This window comes from Mytilus edulis, chromosome 9 (genome assembly GCF_963676685.1).
Source record: "Mytilus edulis chromosome 9, xbMytEdul2.2, whole genome shotgun sequence".
Classification (NCBI taxonomy): Eukaryota; Metazoa; Mollusca; class Bivalvia; order Mytilida; family Mytilidae; genus Mytilus; species Mytilus edulis.
The window spans coordinates 33,203,289-33,226,985 of record NC_092352.1 but is presented as its reverse complement, the minus strand read 5'-3'; the positions used below and the strand labels follow the sequence as shown (position 1 = coordinate 33,226,985).

Below are 23,697 nucleotides of genomic sequence, written 5' to 3'. Positions count from 1 at the left end.
AACATGTTTGTGAGATCTCAACCCTCCCCCTATACCTCTAACCAATGTAGTAAAGTAAACGAATAACAATACGCACATTAAAATTCAGTTCAAGAGAAATCCGAGTCTGATGTCAGAAGATGTAACCAAAGAAAATAAACAAAATGACAATAATACATAAATAACAACAGACTACTAGCAGTTAACTGACATGCCAGCTCCAGACTTCAATTAAACTGACTGAAAGATTATGATTTCATCATATGAACATCAGGCACAATCCTTCCCGTTAGGGGTTTAGTATCATACCATCATAACATTTATGAGAAGAACATAACCCGTGTCATGCCAACAACTGTTTTTAAAAAAAAATAATGTGTTTAGTTCCGATGCAAAGACCTTATCAGTGACTCAATATTAACGCCAAAATATGCAATCTTTAATGACTTTTACACTAGTATTTTTTGGGGCCCTTTAAAGCTTGCTGTTCAGTGTGAGCCAAGGCTCTGTGTTGAAGGTCATACCTTGACCTTTATAAATTGTTGCTTGGATGGAGAGTGGTCTCATTGGCACTCATACTGTAACCACATCTTTCTATATCTATATATGAGCTTTTGAGTCATATATAACTTTTATACAGTAAATTTTACCATTTACTGTAGTATTTTTCATTCATATTAACATTTCAGAAAACTTCTAGATACATTCTGTATGCCATAAAGAAAGCTTTTCTCACTGTTACTATTCAACTTATGCCAAAAAAAACAGCATGTTTGACAGTAAATTTCAATAAAATAAATAGAGAATGTTTCCATGGGACAAAGATAATGCCACTGCTTGCATATAATTTTATAAAGGTACTTAACTCTAGCAAATAAAGGTGATATCACCCCAAATCAAAAATCATATGAGTTGTGTGCTAATAAATTAAGTAGTATGTTAAAGTTTCATAATATTTTTGTTGAGACAAACTGATTCAGTGATTTCTCCGTTTTCGAACTTCATCTAGATCTGTGTTTTGAGGTAATAATCTTTGGGTAACGTTTTTAAATATTTGGTTGAGGCAAACTAAAGTTAGAATTCGGAAACCAATATTGGAGACCTCGCACTAAATGAATATATTAATCTACAAAACTAATCAATAAAAAAAACAGTAAAAACAACAAAATCAACTAACCTTCGATGTTTTCTATGAAAAGTTCCCCATACATCTGCCAATATGGTAGGTAAACAATATCCTTGAGTAGACTCCAGGTCTGTGGAGCATTGGGAAATAAGTTGGCTTGATAGGTCACCCCAAAACTAAACACAAATACTGCTAATATCAAGAAGAAAAACTGTAAATCTGTGATCTGAAAAAAGTATAAAACATGCAAGTTAACAGAAATCTATTGTCATACCTACATTGATAAAAATATATCAAATATCAAATATTGTTGAAAAGCTATTTCCGTCTTCTGTCAATTTTGTCTGTGAACATAAGAGTAATTTCAGAAATTTTTGCCAGGTTTTTATTATTGTGAAAATTACCAAGGAATAAGTTGAGCAAAAGCAACAACTCACAATTTTCAATTTTGATAGCATTATTTGTCAGCAAAATTTCCAGAAATAGACACAATTAATCTTGCATGTTTGTCTATTTTTCAACAACTGCAATAATAAATGCAAGCCAAAATTTCTGAATTACACTGTAAACATATTTAAACAAGTTATTTAAGATTCCCTCCTGCCTACCACTAATAGGAAACCTGTTTTCCGGTAAATAAACCAAATTATGCAAACAAATCTTCAACAATAACTTAAAATTGAACAATTTAGCAGGTGAACTATGATAAAATAAATGTTTCATAATTAAATGACCTGAATTAATTGAACCACTTCCACAATACAGCAAACTGATTGGCAATTTTCAGTTAGTAAAATTGAGTTCTTGAATTTGTTCATCCAAGGTTAAACTAAAGTCAAATAAAGATTAAATATCATAGTATTATCTTTCAGTGCAGTCCCCACTAACACCTACAGGACTTCCTCTTATAAAAAATTTGGATCTAAATATTTAGCTTCCATGACAATATAATAAAGCAAATACTGTGGATTCATTTATTTTCGTGGGTTCCAATTTTCGTGGATCAAGGAAAACTTACGTGTTCGTGGATATATAATTTCGTGGTTTTGCCTAAGACTGCATACAAGCGTATACAAAATTTGCTTTTCGTTGCACATTTAATTTTGTGGTTCATCTGTAACCACGAAATCCATGAAAGTTGGTATCAAATTAATAATAATGAATCCACAGTACATAAAAATACATACCATTTTCCTGATCATAATCACTTTTGGTCCAATATTTTTCTCTACAAAAAAGAACTGCATTGACCTCATGATATACATGGCTAAGGTTATACTGTAGGTCATCCTAGCCCAAAGAAAGTCCTCCTTTGACAGGGAGAACCTCATAATAAATGATGACAAAAACAATATGTACATGACAAAGTCAAATTTGTTCCATACACTCCCCCACCAACTGCGTAGTTTGTACAATAGGGATAACTGTTCTTTCATCAGTATCTGAAGAGAAAACAAAAATGCATTTCAATAAGGTTATATTCTACAAATTCTATTTTTGACTTTAAGGTGGCTCAATGGCAATACATTTTGCACTGTATTGGAGGTCATACATATTTACATACCTGTACCATGCAGACAAAAACAGCTTTCAGTAAAGAATATAAACTTGAATACTGAGTATTTGATCAATTAAAAATGTTGAATCATTTGCTTTTTGCTATTAAACTTGAGAGCATTTCATTCTTGATGAAGAAGGAGAACAATCTATTATCAAATTTGGTGAAATTTATTATTATAAGTTCTAATGTCATACATTTGCTTTAAAAGTGAATTATCTAGTCTAAGTCATCCATTTTAATTTTGATTTTCCTACTAGGATCACTTTATCAATTGAGAAATTTGAGCAAAATCTTACATTGATTTTTTTATATTTAGTTTAAATATGTCAACACCTCTATTTTTGCTTATATTTCAATCTAAATGCTTTCATGCTATTTTTTTTAATCTTTAATATCCTTTGATCCCCTTATCTTTTTTCTCAAAAATGATCTCCTGACATAAACTTTCAAAATATGGAAAAACAAGTTGACCAGGACATAATTGCTTTCCTTATGATATCCTGGTACATGTATCAGCATTCAGTAAACAGGAAGTTGATAGACAATGGATGAACATCATACAATACAGCCTCATGAAGCTTGATACCAAATTTCAAGAAGCACTGATTTAAAGTCTACAGCAGCGAATGTGAAAACACATCACACAGTAAAACATGCTTGCTTATATAAAACATTGTAACAAAATTTCAGAAGGTTCTGATTTGTAATTCTAGAGAAAAATGTAAAAAAACACTTTTGGGACTACACAACAACCTAGGGACAGATAAAGGGAAGAAACAACTGAAATACAAACATATATAACCAATTTACCTCTTTGGAGGAGAAAACCTATGTTTTTCTGACAAAAGTTCTTATATCCTTAGGGAACCTTAAATCTATAGTGAAAATTTATCAATAATAAACCATAATACACTCCTCTGTAAAGAAGAAACCATTTACATAGTTAATAATAATGTCAAATGTGGATACAAATCATTTATATAGCAGTACAATATCAAGTGTCATAAAACAAGCTACATCATTTGAGGTCATTTTAGCTTTTTTGCAATAAGGAAAATAAATTACAATAATTTATGTTCTTTTACATGTAAATCATGATTTTTTTCAAAAACACTAATATGATTTGATTATAATAATCTCACACCATTTTCTTTTTTCAAAGATATACCATTTTTAACCTGATTTCCAAAGAAAAATATTGGTTATTAATTTGATGAAGTACAGCAGATAAGTGTAGCAGCTGAGAGGTCAGGAAGGTCGTCGGGCAGGTTGCTGCTAAACAGTGTCCTTGCATTAACTTGAAAACACTTCCACAAAATCATTTCAAATTGAGATATTTTGTTTTTCTGTGAATAAAGGTCAAATTTGATTTTCAAGATTTTCGATTTTATCTTTGTTGAGTTCTAGACCTTTATACGTAGCGAAAAGTTATACTTAGATTGGTTTTGGCCTTTTCATTTTTGAACCCCTTTTTACTTGATCTTATTAATGAAATCAGATTTGCAAATCTGGTTTGCTGTCAATCTGACAGCCTCTTGTAGTCTTTATTCTTAGAAATGCACAAAAATATATAGTATAATATATAGAGGCTAACACAAAACTTGCAATCCCTACCTTAAACCTTGTAAGCTAAGAATAACATATGGATTATGGCTAGCAAACAGACTCTGACTTTTGATTATAGAACACAGATACATTTTAATTGTTATTCCTTAAATATGAATTCATTGATCAAAAAGTGATTAAGACAATACAAGTTGTCAACATCAACAATATATCATCTACCATTAAAAAGAGACTATTAAACAATAATGTTGTTCAGATTACCATATGGATTGTTGACACATTGCTGTAAATAAAAGCAGGCATTCTTTTATAGTATCAGCCATTCATATTTCATTTTCTTCTATCAAAAGTACATTAATAGATTACAATCAAAGTGGACATAGTTGTGGGTATCTAATTAGTTTCACATGTAAAACAAGTGAAACTGCGAGCTACTGCTCACTGATGATACCCCCGCCGCAAGTGGATAATATTAATAGTGTAAAAATATGCAAGTGTTTGGTAAACAGGAAGTTGTCAAGTGATGAATCGGAAAACGCATCACACGGTATAGCTGACTTATATAAATCCTGAAACCAAATTTCAGAAATCCTTGTATTGTCGTTCCTGAGAAAAATGTGACGGAAATTTTCAACTTGGCTATCATGTGTAAAATCATACAAGTGTTCGGTAAACAGGAAGTTGTCGAGTGATGAATCTGAAAACGCATCACACGGTATAGCTGACTTATATAAATCCTGAAACCAAATTTCAGAAATCCTTGTATTGTAGTTGCTGAGAAAAATGTGACGAAAATTTTCAACTTGGCTATCATGTGTAAAATCATACAAGTGTTCGGTAAACAGGAAGTTGTCAAGTGATGAATCTGAAAACGCATCACACGGTATGGCTAACATATATAAATATTGATACCAAATTACAGAAAGGGTGGATGTGTAGTTCCTGAGAAAAATGTACGAAAATTTTCAACTTGGCTATCATGTGTAAAATCATACAAGTGTTCGGTAAACAGGAAGTTGTCAAGTGATGAATCTGAAAACCCATCACACGGTATGGCTAACATATATAAATGTTGATACCAAATTACAGAAAGGGTGGATGTGTAGTTCCTGAGAAAAATGTGACGAAAATTTTCAACTTGGCTATCATGTGTAAAATCATACAACTGTTTGGTAAACAGGAAGTTGTCAAGTGATGAATCTGAAAACGCATCACACGGTATGGCTAACATATATAAATGTTGATACCAAATTACAGAAAGGGTGGATGTGTAGTTCCTGAGAAAAATGTGACGAAAGTTTCATGGGACGGACTGACTGACGGACGGACGGACTGACGGACGGACTGACAGACAGAGGTAAAACAGTATACCCCCCCTTTTTTAAAGCGGGGGTATAATTAAATTTATACTATTATCTATAATTGTCCAATATAGCATTTATTACAAAATACAACAGTAATTTTTTATCCAACTGGATAACCTAGAAGATGAAATGAAATAATTTTCCTAGGCCATGCTTTCTCCATACTCAAACAATGAATATTTCAATGTTAAAAATACTGATGATTGAGAAAGAACAGATTTATAGTAGCAAAATATAACTAGCTGTATTAACTACAGATATCTGGCTTGAATCATATCATTACCGATTCATGTTCAACTTTGATGTAACGACAACATAAAATCTATATTGAAAAGGAACAGAAGTTAAATACATTAAGTTTTTTTTATTATTACTAGGCTAAGAAAATAAGATTTGATTTACATAAAGGGTCATAACTCTAGCATGTTGAAAGTGATGCCATGGTAATAAGCATTGTATACAAGTGTCATAACATTTGGTTGAGGCAAACTTAAGTGAGAGAACAGAAACGAAAATTTAAGCAATTTTTCCATTTGTAAAAGGACATAACTCCTGAATGGTAAAATGGACACCACCAAAACTTAAACTTAATCTGTGTTTTGAGGTAATAAGCATTGTATATGGTGTAATAAAATTTGGTTGAGGCAAACTTAAGTGAGGGAATGGAAACAAAAAATTCTGTATTTTTTCAATTATAAAGGGCATAACTCCAGAATGTTGAAAGTGACGCCACCACAATTCTAACTTGGTCTGTGTTTTGTGGTAACCTTTGGTTGAGGCAAACTAAAGTTAGAAAACAGACACCAATTTTTGGAAGTACAGACGAACAGGCGGATGTACAAATAACAGATGGACAAGTGTAAATTTGAATGCCCCTCTGCAGTGGCATAACACTAACGAATAGAGAATAACAGGGTGAAAAAATATAAAGTATAAAATAAGGAATGGAAATGGGGAATGTGTAAAAGAAACAACAACCTGACCATAGAGCAGAGAACAGCCAAAGGCCACCAATGGGTCTTCAACACAGTGAGAAACTCCCACACCCTGAGGAGTCCTTCAGCTGCCCCCTTAACAAATATGTATACATGTACTAGTTCAATGATAATGGACGTCATACTAAACTCCAACAGGCAAAATTTATAAAAAAAATAGAGAAAAATGGCATAAAAAATAAAGAATACAGAAATGAAGAACCCTGTATCTTGCCCCTTATTCATGGTATTGAGAATTTTCTTAAATTTAATTAACAAGTTGAAGTACCTGTCTGACTTCCTCTGTCGCCATGGTGACTGTCCACCCCCAAGTAATATACTCATACACAGATATTCCACCATCATCTATAGCATGTAAATCTGTCAGCACAAACAAGGTAAATATTCCTATAAACGCCAGGTAGGAAATCTGAAAGACGCAAAGATTAATTTTCATTTGCTATTTTTATAGCATGTAAATCTATCAGTACAGACAATGCAAATATTCATATAAACGCAAGGTAGGAAATCTGAAAGACGCAAAGATTAATGTTAATTGATTATTTGTAGCATGTTTATCTGTCAGCACAAACTATGTGAATATTCCTATAAACACAAGTTACGAAATCTGAAAGTGGCAAAGATTTAAGTTCTACCCTCATCGATAGCATGTAAATCTGTCAGCACAAACTATGTGAATATTCCTATAAACACAAGTTACGAAATCTGAAAGTGGCAAAGATTTAAGTTCTACCCTCATCGATAGCATGTAAATCTGTCAGCACAAACTATGTGAATATTTCTATAAACACAAGTTACGAAATTTGAAAGTGGCAAAGATTTAAGTTCTACCCTCATCGATATAAAACACAAGGTTGGGAAACTAAAAGAGGCAAAAATTAATGTTACAAATTATATAAGCTATCAACAGAACTCTTAATAATTTTTTTAAATGAAAGCCTTCATAAGGCACATAAGTGCAAAAATAAAATCATAATCTGATCTAACATACTTTTTGCAAAGTAAACTCATAAAAAACATTGTACACCTTACCAAATAGATCCAGAACTTAGTGACTGGTGCTGTGTAGAAGTAATAAATAGCATAAGGTATGCTGATTGTGTCCTCAGTATTTCCACAGGCACACATGGCAACTTTGTAAAATTTTCCATATTTGTTAGGCTTTAATTCTTGCTCTGTAAAGTCTATTGTGTTTTCAGGTGTTACTTTATTTGTCGTGGCATGAGGATCTTCTGACATGGCCATACATTCTTCCTCTATTATCTCTTCTTCCTCCCTTTCTTGATCTTCACCAGGAGCTTTACTGGTAATAAACTTAATCGCAGGGATCAGGAACGGTATAAAAATGCTGATAATAATCTGCAAATAAGAAAATGGTAAAATTAAAGTTTCAAGAAGATACCTCCAACAATAGTTTTGATTCAACAATTTTAAATTTGCATAGTCACTTAAAAATCTCCAGTTTTGAGGCCCGAACTCCAGCTGAAAATTTTCAAATCTCAAGTTGTTACAAGACAAATCTGTCACATATATGATAGTGGTTCCAAAAACCATTAAAAAATTATGAAATCGTAATAAATAATGTTTTTGGTAAAACCTACTTGAATGATGACACGATATGAAATGACAAATTGACAGCAAACCAGATTTTCAATATTTTCAGGGTAATTTAAGTTTGTTGAACTTAAAAAAAGCAGATAGTATGAATGAAATTGATGTATTCTGATGTATGGCTTTTAGGCCTTTTTGACATGTCATACTCTGCCCCTCTTTCAAACCTTCAAAGATCATGTCCTGACAAGCAAAAGTAAAAAAAGTCAATATCAAATTTAACCTTCATTTTGTCAACAGTAACAATATATTTAGATTTGAAATACATTCATTAATGGGTTCATAAGTAATCACACAGAAATTGTTGGAAGCTGCCAGCCACCTGCCTGCCAGCTAGCATGCCATACTTCATGATTTGAAAAAGAAGATTTTTCATTTGGAAAACTGTTTAAAATCATCTATAATATACCTTCATGTTAGATGTATAAAGAGCCATTCTACCCTTCCAGATACTGTTGAGTTTGGCCATACATGCTGTTTGTCCCATGAAATCCATCATCTCATTAGCATCAGCTAGTGTAAACTGTGTGGTATTACCATACTGTTCTACTGTCTGTACTAGCATGGATGTGGCTAAATATCGGTTCTGTATGTAACACTCTGTTATCAAACTACATGCTAGACCCTCATAAAACCTAAAAAAAACACCCATGAGCTCTTTAGAAATTGAATACCATATGTTTTTCACTTTAAGTTTAGTTAAGATAAGGTAATCATTAAATATATAAATCACTCATCATAATTAGTAAGGTAACAGCATCATTTTACTCTTTTCTGTACAATCTGTTGTGCTGTGCCTGCTTAGTTGATCTGAACTGAATGTGAACAATGACATTTTTTTGTGGATAGTTTCATCATACTTTCTCAAATAGTTTGAAGTTACTGCCTATTATTAAAATTTGTGCAGTTTGTTGCACCATGTTCTCTTTAAGCAGGTTGTATCGCTTGGACAACAAATCCTGTGTTGTGTTTAGAAATAGTTTTATCTCTTTTATTCTAAAATTAATCAATTGGGTTTCGAAAATTTTTCTCAGTCAATGTTAATGCAATCCACAAGTTACCACATTCTTTAAAATTATTATTCAAATTTAGAACCCATTGATTGATTGATTGATTGATGTTTAACGCCACTTCCAGAATTATTGTCTATTTTCCAGAGGTCAGTTTTTATTGGTTGAGGAAGCTGGTACACCCTTGGACAATTTAAGACTATTCAACATTCACATCAAGGAAATAGATAATTTGAATGCAAGGCAGTTCTTGAATGACTAAAGCACCATTTCAATAATCCATATACAAGATAGTTACTTTGAATTTTCCATGTATGACAGGCTAAGCTCCATATCTTCATCAGAATCTGCTATATTTGATAAAGCTTTGGCCAAAGCACTGGCCATCAGAGCTGAACCTAAAAAAAAACCATTGCCTTTTAGAAATTTCTGTACATATACTATAAGAATATTATGAACATACAATACAGAAGAAGGGAAAATAAAATACTTTGAATTCATTCTTATTATTATTAGCTATAGTGGGATACCAATTTTTGTAAAATTTCAATCTAATTAAAATTAGTTCCCAGCACTTGCTCTAATTGTTTCCCACGCGCGACATATTAACAACAAGGAGGAAGTGCAGGGAACTAATTTTTATTAAATTGGTAAAATTTAAATGTTCAACAAAGTACATGTTCTCTATAGGCTCGTGTGCAGATTTTCACAAAACCTCGTATTTCAGCCATGTTGACTTATTTGAGATCTTTTCTTGCTGAGCATTTATATATTTAAAATTTCTGCAATCTTATATAATACTTTTATCATATTCACTTGAGGGTCGGGCTAGGGAACAGCAAGTAAACACAAAGTCTCAGTGTTAATCATATTTTAGAGGAATGGCTAGCTTATTGTCAGATAACAAATAATTCAAGTATTTGAAGTCAAAACCATAAGCAGCATAAAATATTGAACTACTTTTTGTCACTTTACTAAACAGAGTGCAGAAATAATGCATTAAAATGGTTCTCCATTGTAATTCTACATATAACAAGCTATTGTTTCATTTTTCACAATGTATTTTGTATAGATAATGTGTGCGCCGCACAGTACAGTCTATTTAAAATATGCTATCTTTTTTGTAATAGAAAGAGTTATGCGCCACACAGAACATTAAAATACAAAATATACATGGAATTAATTAAATTCAGAAATTATCGCGAGGTTTTTATTATTGCGAAAAATGCGACAGAGTTGTAAACACAATAATTTAAACTCGCATTTTGAAATATTTTATATAAATTAAACACAAAAATCAAAATCCCATTTAAGTCAGAAATGACAAAATCGCAATAATAAATGCACACAATAATTTCTGAATTTACAGTAGCCTGTTACATGTAAAACAATAAACTAACTTACATGTATAATCTCTTCCACGTTTCCAGAAAAGCATTGCTATATCTTTCCTATTCATCATCACTGCCCATAGGAATAATTCTTTGTCTGGATTTTCAAAATAAATCTTCATTTTAGATCTTCTTTTGGAAAACGCCATATGTTTTCTATCTGTAAAAGTTAGCAAAGAAATTTAAAAAAAACAACAACAAAAATGTAAAATCCTGTAGATAGTATTTATATAATATTTCTTTATCAAAGTTGAAAGTACTACTACATTTTTTTTCCGTTTGTATTCTGATTTTCATGCATTTTAAGATGCTGCATTTGCAAAACTTTGGCATAGCATTTACTGTTGAACATTAAAACAAAATTTCAGCTGCTAAAGATAGATATAGACCTTATGCAAATGATTATAAATACATCTGACTCTTATTATATTACAGGTTGAAAATAATCTCTTCAAAAGATCTGTAGCTGTTTAGAATTTATGCAGTTATTTCATTTTGTCTTTGACTGTTCCAAAATCAAACAAAGTCTTCTACATGTACATGTATACTTTCACTTGCATAAGGGTGATAACTATCCTAAGCAGCTCATTTCATTCAAATGATTTTCATCCGGTTTTTATACCTTTTTCTTTTGACATCTCAATTTTATTATATAGATGTAGATGTTATAAAATAATTCTCTGCATAATCCTAATTATTTATTTTTCAATTACTTTATATGTCTAAAGGTCATAACTCAATATTATCAGTCAGTGCTTATTTAGAAACCCATTTTTAGACATTCTAAACCTTTTATTTAGATTGCCTTTATACATATGATTGTAAAGTATTAGGGGGACTACCGGTATAACTTGCAGTGCTACTCATGAAGACAAATAGCTTTTTTTTATTTTAAATAATGGAAAACTTGGTTCTATGATAAGAAGATATTACACTACAATTTAAATGGTTGCATAGTCCAGAAATAATCTATAACGTGCATTGGCAATAGCCTACCTTAATAAGATCTATAATACATAATTTGACTTACTTTCTGTTTCTTGTGTTTTAATATATCCTAATTTACGTTGCACATTTTCAACAATGTAAGTTGAACTGCCATGTCCTAAAATTCATTAAAAATAACATTAGTTGATAACAAGCAAAAATTTTACCATGTTTATTTATGAAGAAAAGGGTAAATAAGCAGAATACATAAAGCTGTCTATCAGGCTTGGTTTAAACTAATGCTTTGGAATTCTTGACTAAGTCTAAGTTTCAGGATTTATATTTTTTAGGTTTTATATCATGTTAACTAAGTAGGTTTACATCTGAATTTCTAAGTTCAGTTCTATAACAAAGCTAGGTGTACGGGAGAAAGATAAAGTTTTAGACACTTGTTTTAATTCATTAAAGCATATTCATAATTATTTTCTTTTTAATTGTGTTGACTTTGAATCAAACAAACATTTGGATTGTCTTTGATATAAGGGAACTTGGTCAAATGTAAATGTATTGGTATGAATTAATCAAAATTTTGACCAGTAAGTGTATCAAAAATGTGTATGTCTTCTAAAGAAGGTGGATATTAACTTTAGTTTCATCTCAAATTCCAAACTAGAGGCTCTAAAAAGCCTGTGTCGCTCACCTTGGTCTATGTGCATATTAAACAAAGGACACAGATGGATTCATGACAAAACTGTGTTTTGGTGATGGTGATGTGTTTGAAGTTCTTCCTTTACTGAATGTTCTTGCTACTTACAATTATCTCTATCTATAATGAACTTTGCCAATTAGTAACAGAGGAAATTATTTTGTAAAAATTTACCAAAATTTACCAAATTAATGAAAATTGTTAAAAATTGACTATAGAGGGCAATAACTCATTAAGGGGTCAACAGACCATTTTTGCCATGTTGACTTATTTGTAGATCTTACTTTGCTGAACATTATTGCTGTTTACAGTTTATCTCTATCTATAATAGTATTCAAGATAATAACCAAAAACAACAAAATTTCTTTAAAATTACCAATTCAGGGGCAGCAACCAAACAACTGGTTGTTCCATTCATTTGAAAATTTCAGAGTTATAAGCCAAAATCAATATTTTACCCCTATGTTTTATTTTTAGCCATGGCGGCCATCTTGGTTGGTTGGCAAGGTCACCAGACACATTTTTTAAACTAGATACCCCAATGATGATTGTGGCCACGTCTGATTTAATTTGGCCCAGTAGTTTCAGAGGAGAAGATTTTTGTAAAAGTTAATGACGACGGACGACGACAGACGCCAAGTGATGAGAAAAGCTCACTTGGTCCTATGGGACAGGTGAGCTAAAAAGTATTAGCAGAACGTTCATATTTGCTATGTATGCTGTTTTGTGGACTGTCATCTTCTTTTCATTTTCCAGTGGTGTTGTCTTTCTCTTCCTTTGTTTTTTTTTTAACTGTTTTTACTAATGTCCCTACTTATATTCCTACTTTTTTACAAACAATCCCATAGAACTTTGTTTTTCAATGATGAAAAATAATACAAACTAAATTAGAAAATGGATAAAGCATGCCCATTTTAAATCTATTACAAAAAGGATACAATACACTAAAGTATATAAATTTTGGTGAAGATATATGTAAAAATTATGATACCATGATGTACATTATCATATTATTTTATGAATAAATATATTTGCTTTTAGTAAAAGAAAAGCTGAAGCCAGTATATTAATAACTAAAATGATGGTTATAGTGTTTGCTTCTGTCACCTGACTTCAGCTTCACCTATCAGGTGTATAATAATCACTTCTATAAATATAACACCACAAAACAGTAAAATAAGCAGCAATGGACAGAAATGTTTGTAAATGCATATATACATATATGACAGATTTTTTGTGTCTTTGAAATTGCCACTTCACACATTCTACTTTGTGAGAACCACCGTATCATAGACATTTTATTCCAACTGATCCAATTAATTCAAATTGTATATATAAAAACAAGAGTGCACACGCTGAAATGTCTCGCCTTCTATACTAATCATTGATATTATGTTGATAGTCCTAAGTATAAAGCTAAGCTTTATTACAACTGTCACATAAACTTAACATTAACCAAGATAACTAAACAAAGACCAATGAACCTTGAAAATGAGGTCAAGGTCAGATGAACTATGCCAGGCAGACATGTACAGCTAACAATGCTTCTATACAACATATATATAGTTGACCCATTACTTAAAGTTTAAGAAAAATAGCCCAAAACACAAAAACTTAACACTGTGCAATGAACCGTGAAAATGAGGTCAAGGTCAAATAAAACCTGGGCGACTGACATAAAGATCATAAAATATTTCCATACACCAAATATAGTTGACCTATGGCATATAGTATTAGATAAAAAGACCAAAACTCAAAAACTTAACTTTGACCACTGAACCCTGAAAATGAGGTCAAGGTCACATGACATCTGCCCGCTAGACATGTACACCTTACAATCATTCCATACAACAAATATAGTAGACCTATTGCATATAGTATGAGAAAAACAGACCAAAACACAAAAATTTAACTATAACCACTGAACCATGAAAATGAGGTCAAGGTCAGATGACACCTGCCAGTTGGACATGTACACCTTACAGTCCTTCCATACACCGAATATACTAGCCCTATTGCTTATAGGATCTGAGATATGGACTTGACCACCAAAACTTAACCTTGTTCACTGATCCATGAAATGAGGTTGAGGTCAAGTGAAAACTGTCTGACAGACATAAGGACCTTGCAAGGTACGCACATATCAAATATAGTTATCCTATTACTTATAATAAGAGAGAATTCAACATTACAAAAAATTTGAACTTTTTTTCCAAGTGGTCAATGAACCATGAAAATGAGGTCAAGGACATTGGACATGTGACTGACGGAAACTTCGTAACATGAAGCATCTATATACAAAGTATGAAGCATCCAGGTCTTCCACCTTCTAAAATATAAAGCTTTAAAGAAGTGAGCTAACGCCGCCGGATCACTATCCCTATGTCGAGCTTTCTGCAACAAAAGTTGCAGGCTTGACAAAAAACCAATCAAACTAGATATTAATGTGCAAGAAATGGACATCCTTTTATCAAAAGTGTTATGTGAAATGCAATCACATGCCTTGTATAATCACAACTGATTAAGCAAATAATATACTCTTGTGTATCTTTCCAAAGAAATACAATACTAATGGCACACCCCTTTGGACATTATACATATGATATGAATTCACTCTATTATGAAATGTAGGTCATGATCAAAATTGATTTGTACTAAACAAAATGAGTCTGAATATGTCATTAAAATACCACAATAGCTTTCTGAAATATGTAGATTCATGCAAACTTGAGCCAAGTCAAGTGAATTTAAAACTGGTTACTGAACATTTTTCATGACAATGAAATACTTAATATTGCTATCATAGAAATTGGGTACAACTAAGTTAAAGCCACCTAAACCAGTAAGTTTTACAGCTAAACTTGTTTTAAATAGCTGTAATAACAATCAGATCAGTTGCAAGAAAATGTTGTGGTGATTCTTGGGATAAATGTCTAATCTACTTACTGTCATCTGGCCCTGTATTATTAAACAATTGATAGAAATATGAAAATGTTTTTGACCTACATGTGATGTTTAAAGAGCATAACATGTTTTATTAAATGATATGAGCAACTAAGCCCTAATACAAATAATCAGCATGCGCAATACTGAAAACGGTCCACTGTCGATATAAATCAAGACTAAATATTGGTTTTTCGAACTGGGCCAATACGGGAAAAAAATGTATTTGCCCATGGGACGTTCACTTCTGGTTTCAATTTTCTTACGCCATTACTTCACTTTGGTGGTATCGTTATGCATAAAAACTTTTGTACTTGATTTTCTAAATTAAAATCCTAAAATAATCTGGTTAAGGGGGCTCCTGGGTATAAATAATTTTTTTTTCTAATATAGGATTTCGCTATATTTTTTTATTAATGAACTTTATCATATACTTAAAAGAAAATGAAATCAAAAAATGGGGTCACCGTTCATTTACGTTCACAATCTGCCTCCGAAAGAAGCATACATTTTTGTTAACGTCCTTTTTTTCTGTTGAACTAATAGGAGAAATAGAGGTAATATCGAAATAAAAAAAATAACCTAATTACAGAAATCACTTAAATTTTATAATTATTTAGTTTATGTACAGCTTATTTGAAAACAATAATAAAAAATATAGGTCACCAATGAATTAAAAAAGATATTTCAAATTTAATGCCAAAAAATGGCATTTTTGCACCAAAGGGATATATTTGGAGCTTTTTCAGTGATATAAACATCTTAAAAGTCATCTGGGGCCAAACCGAATCGATTTTTTGGGTTGATTTTTGTACCATATCATAAAGTAATAACTAATAGTGTAATAAATAAAATTTGTAATGAAAAAATAAAGGTTTAATTTTTTGCTGAAATTTTTGTACCCATGAGCCACCTTAAATGATGTGCAATGTTTTGTAACGTCTTAAAGTCTTGAAACTGATAAAAACAGGGCCAATAGGGAAAAAAAGCGTATTGGCCCCGTGACGTTCACTTCCGGTTTTTAATCTTTATGCCTGCAATAGTAGAGGGGCATTATGTTTTCTGGTCTGTGCCTCCCTTTCGTTCGTTGGTCCGTTAGTCTGTGCGTCCGTTCAGCCCGCTTCAGGTTTAAGTTTTTGGTCAGATTTTTTTTGATGAAGTTGAAGTCCAATCAACTTGAAACTTGGTACACATGTTGTCTATGATATGATCTTTCTAATTTAATGCCAAATTAAAGTATTGACCCCAAATTTCAAGGTCCACTGAACAAAAAAAAAGATAGTGCGAAGCTCAGGTTAAAGTTTTGGTTAAAGTTTTTGGTCAAGGTAGTTTTTGAAGAAGTTGAAGTCCAATTAACTTGAAACTAAGTACACATGTTCCCTTTGATATGATCTTTCTAATTTTAATGCTAAATTAATGTATTGACCCCAATTTTACGGTCCACTGAACATGTAAAATGATAGTGCAAAGCTCAGGTTAAAGTTTTGGTTAAAGTTTTTGGTCAAGGTAGTTTTTGATGAAGTTGAAGTCCAATCAACTTGAAACATAGTACACATGTTCCCTATGATATGATCTTTCTAATTTTAATGCTAAATTAATGTATTGACCCCAATTTTACGGTCCACTGAACATGTAAAATGATAGTGCGAGTGGGGCATCCCTGTACTATGGACACATTCTTGTTTTTATAATCATTGAATAAAAGTGTTATTAACTGGCTGTTTCTGTATTTGCCCTATTATAGATTCTCAATTCATAACATTTGATTGAGGCAAACTTAAGTTAGAGTACAGAAATCATTTTTGGGACGAACGTATGTACAGACAGACAAGGGTAAAACTTAATGCCCCCGCCACTACGGTATCCATATTGGAAAAAAATAGTGATTTGTAATGTATCATTACGAGAACACATATCAAAAAATCAGATTATAGGCACAACAGAAAATGCAATGCAATTATATTCCTGAGTGATGGATGATAGAGGTACAAAACCAGCAATGTTTGCAAACCAGGGGCTGATTATAATTAAATTGATATGAAAATTCTACCAATATGGGCATATCAAAATCTGACACAAATTTCACCACATTGTTCAGGGCTCCTATTTCAATGAATATGATAATAAACAGTAAGCATTTATTGATTGACCATCATGTAACCATTGATCAAATAGTATTCAAGTTGATAGAGATAATACTTACACATATAAAACTATATATCGTAATAAAAAAATCCTTTAAGTTGATTTATATTTTTATCTGTAAATCAAAACACAATATAAAACTGCAAATCACAAAAGATAATAATCACATATATGATCTATACAAATCTACTTATATTTACATAAAAAGATGTAGTTATTACCTTTGTAAGGGTTTAAAGCCTCGTCTCCCAGAAGATGTACAATAACTTTACCAATCTGTACTAGTAAATCTGGAGGCTGTTCTGAGTATGCACTTAGTGGTCGGCAACAGAAATAAGCTCCCCAGGATTGCTGAAAAAAAATAAATAGTTCAAAATGATCAGTTTTATGCAGTGTCTATAATTGATAAAACCATGTCTAGGTTTGACTGGATTAATTATTTTAATACGTAAGTGGTGGTTTGTGGCAGGAGGGAAAACCTCTCTATTTCTGTATACATGAAATATCCTGATAAGAAACTAGCTACAAGTACTACCATCTGAAGCCATCAGAAATCATGTTTGGGTACATAGTTTTATAACAGTAACTATACTTTTAAAATAAATTAGGTACCAGTACTTCATTTCTAATAAATTAAATCAAACTATTCTGTAGATTTATAATAAGACTATATCAATAATAAAATGTTGGTTAATATAGAATTCATTTCTTTAAACTCTGAGGTAGCACATACAGTAATTTACCATGGTATTTTTTGTACACTTTAAAACCATTTTCAGGATAACACCATAAGGTCTCAATAAAAGTTGATTAGTAATTGCTTTTAAACAGTTTATTTATGTAAAGCTCTTGTTCTGTAACACCAGATGATTAAGCTAGATGAAAGAATTGTCCAGTGATATGTTATTATATGATATGGATGAAAAACATAACTTTAAGCTTTAAGGGCATACGATACAGTTACAGGGGAGGTAATGACGTTGCTAACGTAAAATATTATTTTCGCAACGTCAAACTATGACATATCAGGAAAAGATGCATTTTTCGACTATTTTTTATCATTCAAACTGATTTAATTTGAAAACGAGTGCATGGACCCCTATTTTTTAAAACGACATTTTGTTTCATTTTGCAGGCAGATTATGTGGACCAAATTTTATAAAACTGTAAATAGAGGAATTTTTTTAATTTTGATAAATATACAGCAAAAAAATTCGATTTTTTCTTAACTCATGACCATTTGATAAATATGAGTTATTTCTGAATAAAAAATGCATATTTTTTTAGGATACTTATAAAATACAAAAATTACAAATTATTTAACAAAAAACAGTTTGTGTTTATCTTTTAAAACAAAAAAGTTATGGCTTTCTTTCGAAAGGGAAAATACGGCCACAAATCCGAATTTTGAGCAAATATACAAAATTTCGACCTCATTTAACTCAAAAAGTAGCACATGAATGTATTTTTTATTACATATTTGATTTAAGCAGGCAAAAACTAGCCTATATGGAAATTTTCATCAAACTGTAAATACAAGATCAAAACTGTATCATATGCCCTTAAGAGGGCTCACGGGTCTAACACAATTTTTTTATCTAATATAAGATTTCGCTAATTTTTCCTATAAATGAACTTTATCTTATACCTAATAGAAAAATAAAAATAAAAAAGAGGGGTCACCGATCTTTTACGCTCACAATCTGCCTTCGAAAGAAGCATACATTTTTGATAAAGGTATTTTTTTTCTGTTGAACTAATAGGAGAAAAAGAGGTAATATCGAAAGAAAAAAAAAGAACCTAATTACAGCAATCGCTTAAATTTTACAATTATTTAGTTAATGTATAGCTTATTTGAAAACAATAATTAAAAATATAGGTCATCGATGAGTTAAAAAAGATATTTCAATTTTAATGCCAAAAAATAGCATTTTTGCACCAAAGGGAGATAATTTGGATTTTTTTCAATGATATTAACATTTTAAAAGTCATCTAGGGCCAAACCGAATCAATATTTTTGGTTAATTTTTGTACCATATCATAAAGTAATAACTAATAGTGTAATAAATAAAATTTGTAATGAAAAAACAAATGTTTAATTTTTTGCTGAAATTTTTATACCTGCGAGCCTCCTTAAGCAATTCCAAACCGATTCATTACATGAAAATGGCCAGAGTGTGTACATGAAATATGATTTTATTGAAGAAAATTTCATTTGGGATTATTTCAATAAATGATCTTTGTTCATATTCAAAATGCATTCGTAAAATTGCTCAGTGAAATATTGAGATTACTTTTGGTGGAAGATGGTGGTCAATGCTAGCATGCTATTGTAACATGCAGTAAAAAATAAAAGGTTCAGTAATATAATGCTGAAGTGCTTGAAATTAAAACATAAGAAAAAAAATAAATAAGAAAAATTTTCAAATCTGAGATCATACATTAAAGGTTCCATCAAAAATATAAAATAATTGGTTAATAATGTTGTGAAATGTCAGTGAACTATAAGATCACTGCATACATATGAAACGATTCACTCATGTGATGGCTGCATACTCACCAATTTAGAATTCTATATTATCAAAAATTCAAACTTTGAATATAAAATATTACTTTTGCCAAAAAAAAAGAATTGTTACAAATGGTGTGGGGAAAATTCCTTCACTAATAACCAGTTATTGTGGATTTATTATTTTTGTTGGTACAAATTTTTTCGTGGATTGAGGAAAACTTGCATTTTCGTGGACATTGAATTTGTTGTTTTGACTTAGTCTACAAACATTCCTTATTAAAATTTGTAAATCATTGAACTTGAAAATTTAAATTCATGAATCCACTATACCAAGGAAATCCATGCAAATTGGTTTCTAACGAATATTAATGAATCCACAGTACATGTGACATGATTCTGACCAATAAAAATCCACACACTTAGTGTATTAAAAGAGTATTAAGCAAGCTATTCCTGATAATTAAGAATAACAATCAATGTCAATGGAGGATTATGTATTAATTTATGACCAAAATTAATTGAAAGACATAAAAAAAGAATAATTAAAAGTAAAAAGGTAGAATAACTCCGTCATTTAAGCTGTCCCATCATTAAGTCTTGATACAAATAGGAAAACATGGGAACAAAAACAATTTCATAATTTGTATGAACTGCAAAAGAAATGAAATAGGATGTTCAAACAGAGTATCTCCTGAATGATAGCATCACCCATCATATGATTCCAAAGTTCACTAAAGTATAGTTATGACAAACACAGGTCATTAACAACCCAGTGATTAACTCAGAATCATGTATATGGGATCTATAACAAAGTAGATGTTTTTTAGCTGTTATCATCAACTTTTACTGGTTGGGTTACTATAACACTCACAAACTAAGTTTAGAAATTATAGTGCATATGAGATTATTTAATGATGGTTTTATCAGATATCAAAATTAAAACCTCGCAATTATTACTGAATTTATAGTATACCCAATTTAAAACATACATCTTCTAGATGTAAATTCAAGATAAAGACAACAGATATAAAGATCTTGGGTTGAATAGACACTATTAAAGCTAAAAAACAATTACTATATAATATCAAAAAAACCTCTAATTATACATCAGTATATTTACCTTTAAGTATGTCATGTGATTTTTTAGAAGCTGGGCTGCCCTGTCTGACTTGTCCATCATACACTGAAAATAATGTTTAAATACAGTGGTTAATGTATTTTAATTTCTTCATCTTTCTATCTTTGACAAAATAAACATTTTTAATTTCCTGAGGATTGATTTATTATCACAGGCACTATATTTTATGGATTGAGGAACAATTGTAATTTTTTGGAGGGTATTTGATTTGAAGGTTTCCAAAACTTTGTATACAAGCCTATACTTTATTCATTCTTTGTGGAACCTTTAAATTTCAAAGTTTCCATTTATCCAGAAATGGTTCTGACAAAGAACCACAACTTTTTACTTATGTGGATGCATGTAAGTTAAAGGATAACATCAATTATATGACTTTATCTCATTCTAACAAAAGTGCAAGCCGTAATTTCCTATTGTACATCTTAAGAATAATTGAATTGAATATGAATATGATTATGAATATAAAAAAACAAAACAAAAGCTATTTTCATTCAAAGTTTTCTGCATTTAGGTGTTTTATCAAGGATGTGTTCTTCTGACATTTCAGTGTCGTTCAGTCTCACTGAAATCTTGTTTTGGAATTATTTCCAAAACATGTGATATAAGTGGAAAATAGCAATAAATTTGATAATTATCACAATCAATCTTAACTCTGTGAAAGAATTGTGTATTTTCAATAAGTAGTTTTTGAGTTATGAAATTTTCAAGTTTTATTACTAATCAAGTCAGTCTTTTTTAGTGAAATTTTGAGAAAAATGGATGAGGGGTACAAAAAATGATTTTACCAAAAACATAAACATCCCATATAACTTTTTCTTTTCAAATTTCATTGATATGTAATTTTTGCAATCATTTATGACAAGGAATTTAAAAAAATATGCATTTTGTTCTTTAAACAGAGAAAAATTACAAATTTACAAAATTTACAACATGGTAAATTTGACACGAAAAAGCATCAAAATATGATAAAACTTTCTTATATTAACACCTACCTATAGTTTTTTTGAGTTGAATTTATTCAGATTGGTCCCCTTCATCTTTATAGAGAGTATGAAAAAAAGTTTAATTGTGGATTTTCACGATAATAGCCCAAAAATGGGTAAAAATTGATGAAAAATGGAAAAATCATCAAAACAGGGTACTTTCAGAGGGCCGTAGCAAAACAAGAAGCGCACCACCATTTGATTTTTTCTTCACCTATTATTGTTTTACAGTCATATAAACCCAAAAATCAGGTTAAGAAAAAAAAGTTTAATTCTAGAAATTTTTGGCTCCTCAGAGGTGTTTGTCATGACTGATTTTGTAATTAACTGGACAAGTCTATTGATTGATTTTTTCGCTTAATGGATACAAAATTCTTTTTTTACTTACATTAGCATAAATATTCCACAGATTGTTGATATCTAAGAACTGTTCCATATCTGTGGCATTCTCTAAGAATAACTTGACAAATTCTGTTCTGTTTTGGATCAATGACTTTACCATTCCATCATCAAGATTCATTTCCTGAAAGAAAAGTAAACAAATCCAATGGCAGGCGCGGATCCAGAGGGGGGGTTCCGGGGGTTGGAACCCCCCCTTTTTTTTGGACGATCAATGCATTTGAATGGGGACATGTAATTGGAACCCCCCCTTTGTCCTGGGTTAGGAACCCCCCCCTTTTTAAAATGGCTGGATCCGCCCCTGAATGGAACCTTTCAAGTTTATTTCTAAGGAATAAAGAATACTTCACGAATAATAAACCTGTTCAATGGGGTTGATTCAATTTTGCAATCTTGCATAAATAATAAAATGTCATATATATCTATGTAACATTTTAAAGGCACAAGTTTTCAACTATACACAACTTAATCAATCCAGAAGTTTTGAAAAAATTCTTAAACTTACCTTACTACATTTACAAAATATATTTTTCTGACATCTTTTAGTCAAACTTTTTTTAATTCAATAGGATTTTCAAATAAACTGCTTTGCTGAGCTCAGCTGGATATGCCCGCAGAGTTCCAACCCTGAATAGTTGGGGCAAAAATGGACACAATATTCAAGCTTGATACAGGTCTGAATTTGGATTGTAATTAAATATTTGACATATTATAGGTTTCTGAATAAATGTAGTTAAAGAACTTGAAATGAGTTATATGAATTGAATTTATATTCAAGTACAGATTTCTTGCTGTTGTGCAATACACTGTGCTGTTGCGCAATACTTAGTAAATATGTTGTGAAATTATAAACAAATAAAGTTCAATTAATTCTCAATGTCATATTAGAAATTTATGAAAATCAAAAGGGAGCTTACATCAATAGATTTAAACAATCAACTAAAGTTTCATGAGAACTGCTGACAGCATTTTTGAGTTATCGTCCCAAAACTGAAAAATCCCCCATTTTTAATTAATAAAACCCCACAACTCAGAAATGTAAAATGTAAAATTTATAAAATTCTAAAGGAAGCTTACATCAATAGATATAAACATTTCACCAAAGTTTCATAAGAACTGTTGAAAGCATTTTTGAGTTTTTGTTTGAAAACTGGAAAATCCCCCTTTTTTATGAATAAAACCCCATAACTCGGAAACGTAAAATCTAAAATTTGTAAAAAATGAAAGAGAGCTCACGTCAAAAAAATATAAATAATTCACCAAAGTTTTATGCAAATTTTAGTTAAAGCGCTTTTGAGTTAATACAGGGGTTAAAAAATCCACTAGCCTGACGCCCAGGAG

The 23,697-nt window shown here is 31.0% G+C and overlaps 1 protein-coding gene across 1 annotated transcript in view; it reads right to left on the bottom strand.

Moving 5' to 3' along the window:
* Window positions 1–23,697, bottom strand: part of LOC139488179 (transient receptor potential cation channel subfamily M member-like 2) — a 63,010-nt gene that overhangs the window by 20,501 nt on the left and 18,812 nt on the right. The window contains exons 12-23 of the mRNA XM_071273628.1: window positions 22,346–22,480; window positions 20,957–21,019; window positions 17,546–17,675; window positions 15,183–15,194; window positions 11,634–11,708; window positions 10,617–10,763; window positions 9,511–9,610; window positions 8,612–8,837; window positions 7,624–7,950; window positions 6,860–7,000; window positions 2,293–2,547; window positions 1,157–1,331 (exon numbers count right to left, since the gene is read on the bottom strand). Coding sequence (XP_071129729.1) covers window positions 1,157–1,331; window positions 2,293–2,547; window positions 6,860–7,000; window positions 7,624–7,950; window positions 8,612–8,837; window positions 9,511–9,610; window positions 10,617–10,763; window positions 11,634–11,708; window positions 15,183–15,194; window positions 17,546–17,675; window positions 20,957–21,019; window positions 22,346–22,480 — 1,786 coding nt within the window. The remainder of the gene's footprint in view (window positions 1–1,156; window positions 1,332–2,292; window positions 2,548–6,859; window positions 7,001–7,623; window positions 7,951–8,611; window positions 8,838–9,510; window positions 9,611–10,616; window positions 10,764–11,633; window positions 11,709–15,182; window positions 15,195–17,545; window positions 17,676–20,956; window positions 21,020–22,345; window positions 22,481–23,697) is intronic.